At 38.7% G+C, this 7,718-nt stretch overlaps 2 protein-coding genes across 2 annotated transcripts in view; both read left to right on the top strand.

Moving 5' to 3' along the window:
• The window catches only part of LOC108250259 (23 kDa integral membrane protein-like), a 31,738-nt gene extending 31,205 nt beyond the window's left edge, over window positions 1-533 (top strand). Inside the window, exon 10 of the transcript XR_005234415.1 lies at window positions 399-533. The gene's annotated coding sequence lies outside the window, so the exon portion shown is untranslated. The remainder of the gene's footprint in view (window positions 1-398) is intronic.
• Window positions 473-7,282, top strand: LOC108250260 (tetraspanin-8-like). The gene is made up of 9 exons (XM_017440059.3): window positions 473-629; window positions 1,849-1,899; window positions 2,330-2,449; window positions 2,527-2,601; window positions 3,734-3,829; window positions 4,705-4,803; window positions 4,908-4,940; window positions 5,038-5,121; window positions 6,499-7,282. The coding sequence occupies exons 1-9, from the start codon at window positions 570-572 to the stop codon at window positions 6,589-6,591; spliced, it is 711 nt and encodes a 236-aa protein (XP_017295548.1). The 5' UTR covers window positions 473-569; the 3' UTR covers window positions 6,592-7,282.
• The last annotated feature ends 436 nt before the right edge of the window (window positions 7,283-7,718 follow it).

Here is a 7,718-nt window from a genome sequence, read left to right as displayed (position 1 = left end):
AAATGCTCATGAATGTCAGTTTAGAAGCTATCAAAGTTCTCAAATAAAGCACCTTTTGAGAATGTCAATGTTTGTTGGGAATTATCTTACAAAACTAGGAAGGATTTTTGGTTTAGATATTAAAAGTTATGGTTTTTTTATTGATTTTAGTAAAAAAAAAAACACGCAACTTTTAGGAAAATGCCCCGCGAAATCAGGCATTTTAGCCGCAACAATCACAAAAAATGCCCATGAAATCCTGGTGGGATTGATTTTATGACTCTTGTTGTTACCAAATTCAGTTTAAATACTTTCATGTTCCTCTGTTAGGTTTTATGCTAATTGTGAATGTTGTAAATCATTTTGTTTTCCATCCTGATGTGAGTTTCATTTCTTTGGTTGCGTGCTCCTCATCACAGCCCGTGTGGTGAGCAGGCTGCAGCTGATTGGCTGCAGGGCTGCTTGTTGTTGTAACTCAGATCTTCATCCCTGACATCGATCATCGCTGCACATTCACTCTTCATCCCCGCGCCGCACGCTCCCTCAGCCTCTCCTCCTCCTTCTCACGGTTCGACAAAAACAAGGAAAAAATGGGGAAAATTAACGGATGCCTGAAGTGTCTTTTTATCTTCTTCAATGTGGTGTTTATGGTAAGTTTACTTTGTCTTTTTCAACTTTTTAAATTTAGTTTTGTTCCAGAAAAAAAGCAAAAAAACCCCCCTGTAAATTAGGATAAATTTAAAAGTGAATCGAGTTTTTTTTACAAGTAAGAAAAGAAAAACAGTTTTTTTTGTTTTAATTTGGTGGATTTTCAGTTTTTATCAAACAGGAGGACCAAAAAAAGGAAAAATAAAGATTAAGTTATATGTTTGTTTTTACAGATTATATCTTAAAATAATATATTTGTTTCCAATTTGATGTTATTTAACACAAACTAAACATCCAACTTTGCTGTTTATTGCAAAAACAAATAAAACCTTTAAATGATCTGATGGAAACTCAGTTAAACAGATTTTAAAGAGAAATAAACGAGTAAAGCTTTGAACAGGCTCCCCCCCGCCCAACAGAAATTTAACTTCAGTAAATGATCATTTCCAGTAACGGAACAGGCAGAAATGGAGTCTTCTTTCATTCTGGGCTGTCCTTCAGAATAAACTGGAAATTAGAAAAAAACCTGTAATATGAAGAAGGTGGAGTTTCACGTCAGGATGAAGCAGAACAAAAAGTACAAAACAGGAAAATGTTTCTTCTAGCAGCTTCATTTGACCTTTTTTATGAGTTTTTAATCTGTTTTCACAGTTAATGCTGTTTTTTTGTTGTGAAAAAACAGTTTTAAACATGCGATAACATCAGGTGGAGGATCCTTCAGGCCCCTGGATTCGTCTTTATCAGCTTCGGCACATCTGGGTGGGGTCAGGGTGGGGGTGGGGGCGTCAGTTTGTAGCTCTCTGTCCCCACCTGCTGTCCAACTCATGAAACTGCAGGACATCCCATCCGAAAGGACTGGGACTCCTGGAAGGAATGCATATCGCCCACCACTTTTCAAGACCCAAATTTAAACTTGAGATGGATGACTCTGGATGACTCTCAGCTACTACCACTGTTACCTCAGACTGAAACCGAAAGTCAGATTTAAATCCATTGAAAGGTTCATGAGAGATTTTGGTAACATTACCGCCTGGCTCCACCTTTTAAAAATAATGTTTATTATTTGCACGGTAAATACACAAGTTAAGATAAAACCATCTCTATTAGTTTCTCATCCGAAGAGTCCGCTTTAAAAGTTGGTTTTCACTTTTCTGCTATTTTCAAATTGGTGCTTTTTTGCTGTGTTCAGTAAAAGTAATTACTGTGACTTTCTGTCCCCAGCTCTTCGGCTCTTTGTTGATTTATTCAGCAGTGGTCGCCACCGCCGTCAAGGTAAACCTCTAAGACGTGACTGTTGGATCCATGTTTGACCGTTTCCAGGTGGAGGGAACTGCACCATCAGGCCGTGAGGTTGACCTCGTAGCTGCTGATGCTAACATGGAAGAACAGCACGCTCTCCTCAACTCAGCACACAATATCGGATGTTTATGAACTTTTAAAGCCTATGAAATAAACGGAGTTCTTGAAATTAGTTCAACCCAATTCCAGAGCAGTTGTGCAAAATGTAAACAAATGATTTGAATATTTCATAAATCCATTTTTTTTTCAACATTCGACATGTTTGCTATGTTCCGTTGTGAATAAAAGATGGATTCATGAAAAGTTCAAATCCCTGCATTTTGGTTTTGTTTAGCTACATTCATGTTGGTGTTGCAGCCATTTTACCTCACCTGCATCTTTGTTTGTTGTCCAAACTGAACAGTCGTCTGCGTTCGGAGGCCCAGGCGTCGGATGGACCTGGGTGACAGCGATCGGCGTCTTTGGCATCTCCTTTCTGGGAATCTATGCTGCCTGCTCTGAGAAACTCCTCGCCCTCAAAATAGTCCGTAAAAAGCTTAACTATTGTCTGTTTTGTTAACAAAGCCAAACCTGATGGTCTTCATATCGTTTTGTGTGCAGTTTGCAGGTTTCATGGGCGTTGGGATGATCATCATGCTGATCTTTGGAATTATTTTGGCTGTTTTAAGAAACAAGGTAATCTCCTGTTTGTCTGATGGCAGAGGCACGTTAGGAATGTGATGCTAATGATTATTAGTCTGGTTGCTCCATTAACTTCTGCTAGTCATTAGCATCATGCTAACAGCGAGCCTGTAATCCAGTTAGCCGAGCTTTTACCTTCACCATGCTAACATCCAGTGAAGACAGTTGACTATCCAATGACAGCTTGTGTTACATTACAAGCTACTGCCAAGGCTAAAGCAAAACGTTTTTTTTATAAATGGTCCCAATGGTCACAGAGTTATTGGTGCCGATGACTTCCAGCCCAAACCTCAGAACTCTGTCTTTAACCAAACATTATTGGAGAATAAACAGTTACGTCACGTCACAGGTTCCATTGGACCGGCAGAAATACTTCACCATTTTCTTTGATTATATGCACTCTTATATATATTTTTGAAATGGAGACAGCTATAAAACAGCACTCACATGAACCACTATGAAATTTCAGAAATTTCAGTCGTTTTAGGAAGGCAGGAAACCATTTTGGTCTTTCAGACTAGCCATTAGCTTATCAATCCAGTCCAAGTTACTTTTTTTCTATCTCCAACCAGTGAGCCAAGCTTTTTAAAACCTTTCCACAAAACCCTGCTTCAAAAGATCCGAACGGTCTGTTGAAATTTAAAGGACGAATAAATTGATGGTCAATAAGGTCTATGAACACTTTGAGTCTTGAATTCAGTGTTTGTTTAGTAATCTACAATCATGTGGTTCCCAGGTATCTTTATGCTAATTGGAGCCTGGTCTAAATGGATGTAAGTAGGTTTCTGTAATTATATCTGCTTAGATTAAAAGAAATGAGCGACTCGGCCACGACGTATGCTATCTGGCAAAGAAAATCACCGTAGGAATCAATGGAGAGTCCTTCAAATCCTTTTATTATCACCAAACAAGTCAGCTTTCTGCGATCTCTCAAAGCCAGACTGAGAGGTCAGAGGTCACGGAGAGTTGAGTTCAAACTCTTCCTTTGCAACACAAATACAACATATAAATCAAAACAAAGGCATTTGTCTCTTTCTTGCAATGTTTCTGATCCTGCTGCCTCACCATGTCTCATGTTGTTCTTCAGGTTTCTGTGACGCTAACGTCCTGCTTTCCTATTTTTTAGATGAAAGAAGAATTTCTGTTGCCCTCCGATGAATTTGTCAAGCAGCACATGGAAGAAGAAGTCTTCAGAAATGAAATTGAAGCAATGCAAACAATAGTAAGACATGTTGTCCCTGTTAGCCATATACAGTGTGTGTGTGTGTATATATATATATACAAATCATAAATTTGTATAAATCTACCAGTGTATGTTACATTGTGACATTTAGGTTTTCTTTTTTTTTAGGTCTTAACTAACTTCATTGTTCTGTACAAGAAAATCATCTAGGACTACAACCCCAATTCTAAAATAAATGCTCAGAATGCTGCGTAAAGTGTAAAAAAAAATAAAATTCAATAAGGATGAACCCCATATTCTCTTCACATATTTGGCGTTTTACCATTTTTTTGGGTAAAACGAAAGATAGTTTTGATTTTAAGGGCGGCTTCATCTCTTTAAAGATGTTCCAGATGTTCTCCTCTGTGCAGCATCTGTAAACATCTGGACCTGAGGTTGTCCCGTTCTGTCTGTTTAACAGTCCTGGATGGGAGCAGATGTTGTTAATGCACCCCCATACCATCAGAGAGGCAGGCTTTGATAACAGAACCTCTGCCCATCTTTACTTCTGAGAGATTCTGCCTCTAAACGTTATTTTTTCATCCAGTCCTTTTCCAGTTAACCAGTTAGTTTTTTATTCATACCACTCCTCACTTTTAGTCTTTTGAACTCTTTTGAAATGTGTAGCTGCCATCAAATTCAAAATTGCTTTTTTTTCCTCTTAAAAATTGTAAAATCTAATTTAAACTTGTTTCATGGTGAATACGATATGGGTTTGAGAAGCAAATCAATGCATTCTGCTTTTATTTGCACTTAAAGACGTGCTGCACTCAGGTTTTTTTATTTTTTTGTATGAATGGTTATATTATAAATATCAAAGTACAGAACCGTGCTGAGGGTCAATACCTCTTGTTAAAAGTTTTATTTCATTCTAGTTGCAGTGCTGTGGATTCAGCCGTGCTCAGGACTGGGGTAACACCATCCCTGAGTCCTGCAGATGCACCCCTCCAGACTCCTGTAAACCCAGACCGATGGTGCGTTAAACAAAGTAGTTTATCAAACTTTTAATATATGGAACTAGGTAAAGAAAACATGTTTAAACTCGTGATTTCAACATTTTGCTCTTGTTTTCTCACAGGAATCTTCGGGGCCAAGTATGATCTACTCACAGGTAAATCCATCAGTCAGAATCTGAGTCAGTCCAAACATCATCCAGTCATGTTTCCGGCTCCTAACCACCGTTTCTGTCCTCGCTTCGTCTTCTGCAGCCCTGCAGTCAGGCCATGTTTGGACTTTTTGACTTAGGCTTTAAGGTGGCCATGGGCATTTACTTTGGATTTTCTGTCACTGCAGTAAGTTCCACTAATATTCTCTTTTCTGTACGTTTAAAAGTTCAGAAGAAATGTGGGGAAAAGGGTTTCAGCTTTATTTTACTCACGGTTTTGTAGTTAAAATAGAATCTAACAGGCATTTGTTGCCGATCGAGCTTAAAATCTCCAGACTCTGAGGATATTATCATTAGCGTTTTTCCTCCTCCTGCTCCGTGGTATTAATGATCGCCAGGGCTTTTCTCCGGAGATCTTTACAGATTCATGGAGTGCAGTTACGTCAGGTTTAAATCAACCTCAGTTCTGAAACAGTTGGGACTTTGTGTAAAATGTAAATAAAAACAGGACGAAATTATTTGCAAATCTCACAAACCCAAATTTTACTCACAATGAGACAAAATAAACAGATCAAATGTTGAAACGAAGAAATCGGATACGTCCGGGGGGGGGAAAATAAGGGCAACAACGCTTCTCAAAACCTGTAAAAGTAAAAAGAACATTTCAGAGGCGGAATCTCTCAGAAGATGGGCAGTCTGCTAAAACTGGTCTAAAAATACTGCAACAGTTTCTTTACTTTTTCCACAAAAATCAATACAGTTCCTTCGTTTCAACATAAATCATGTTTAGTCTGGTCCATTCAGAATAAAATATGAGTTTATGAGATTTGCAAATCGTTACATTCTGTTTTTATTTACGCTTTACGCAACGTCCTAACCTGTTTGGAGTTGGAGTTGTGTTTCATTGTAGCTGTCTGCAGAAATTTAACAGCTTTCTGCCGTGAACGATAACTCATTTAGCATCTTAAGAGCAGAGGCAACGTTAACACCGTGGGCTGGGATCAGAGACACAAGTCGGCTAAAAACAGAATTATTCTGTTTCATATCATATATGTGTGTGTGAACATTTTTAAACTGCCTTTAACATCATATATTAGCATTTAGGTTAGCATGATTAGTGTGGTTAGCTTGGTTAGCATGATTAGTGTGGTGAGCTTGGTTAACATGATTAGTATGGTTAGCATGATTAGCATGGTTAGCATGTTTAGCATGATTAGCATGGTTAGCATGTTTAGCATGATTAGCATGGTTAGCATGTTTAGCATGATTAGCATGGTTAGTATGTTTAGCATGGTTAGTATGGTTAGCATGATTAGTATGGTTAGCATGATTAGCATGATTAGCATGATTAGTATGATTAGTATGGTTAGTATGTTAAGCATGGTTAGCATGGTTAGCATGGTTAGTATGGTTAGCATGTTTAGCATGTTTAGCGTGGTTAGCATGGTTAGTATGTTTAGAATGTTTAGCATGGTTAGCATGGTTAGCATGGTTAGCATGATTAGCATGATTAGTATGGTTAGCATGGTTAGCATCGCCAACTGACCACCTGTGTGTCTTGCAGCTGTTAGGCCTTCTCATCTCGCTCTTCATGATCCGTCAAGTCTCGCGCCACGACGGCGCCGGGGGGCCGTCCATGACGATGAAAGGCTACTGAAGTCAGCCCTCCGCCTGTGGCGTCTGACCTTTGACCTCTGTAATGTAACAGCAGGACCATATATTTCTAGCATTTAACAGAAAAAAAAGACGGGATTATACGGCATGCTTCAAGAGTGTTATTTGTGATATAAAGTTCTTTTTTTATCTTTCTGCTTTTGTATTAATGAAAACTGTGTTTTGAAAAATGCTTTAACTTTCTTGTGCTTGAATTTAATGTTTGAATGTAAAATAAATTCTGATTTAACCCGAGGAGAGCAGAGATGAAGAAAAGATACAAACTGGGCTCTAAACTAAAGAACTTTACGGCTAAAATGTGTTAAAACATTTCTTAACAGTCAATAAGTTTATTCAAAAACAACATATTTTATTATCAACACTTTTGAACAGATCTGCGGACCGTGATCATAATCTGGTTGTTCCAGACGTGAATCTCCTCGGATTAAACGGATCGAAATGAAGCTCCCCGCGTGTCGGCGAACAGAAAGTCTTGATGTTCCGGTCAGACCTTCAGCGGGTTCTACTGAGGAACAAATTGTGAGACAAACCAAAGATCAAGAACAGCCTCAGGTCTCCAGCTTTCATTTCTGCTAAAAAAATAAAAAGGAACGAGAATTTAAAGAATCATGCTGGGAACCGTTCTGTTGTAAAATCTGCACTCGAACCGTTACAGAATAAAGATCCAAAACTTACTGCGTCTCAGAACTTTCTGTGTTATTAGATTTGATGCTTTACAGGTTCTTACAGAACCTCTCTGGGTTTCTGTTGGTGTTCTGATGGAAAAGACTTCAAAGAGCTTTAAGAGTTTCTGAAGTTCTGCAAAAGAAAGAAACATCTGGAGTTTGTTTGAAGTATTCATTTAGTTTAAGGTTAAAGGAGGAAGATCCTTTCATCCATCCATCATCCATCCATCCATCATCCTTCCATCCATCCATCATCCTTCCATCCATCCATCCATCCATACATACATACATACATACATACATCCATCATCCATCCATCCATCATCCTTCCATCCATCCATCATCCTTCCATCCATCCATCCATCCATCCATCCATCCATCCACCCACCCATCCATCCATCCATCCATCCATCCATCCATCATCCTTCCATCCATCCATTCATCC

This window comes from Kryptolebias marmoratus, linkage group LG18 (genome assembly GCF_001649575.2).
Source record: "Kryptolebias marmoratus isolate JLee-2015 linkage group LG18, ASM164957v2, whole genome shotgun sequence".
NCBI lineage: Eukaryota > Metazoa > Chordata > Actinopteri > Cyprinodontiformes > Rivulidae > Kryptolebias > Kryptolebias marmoratus.
Note: the sequence above shows the minus strand (reverse complement) of the source record. Positions and strands in the feature narration are given on the sequence as shown.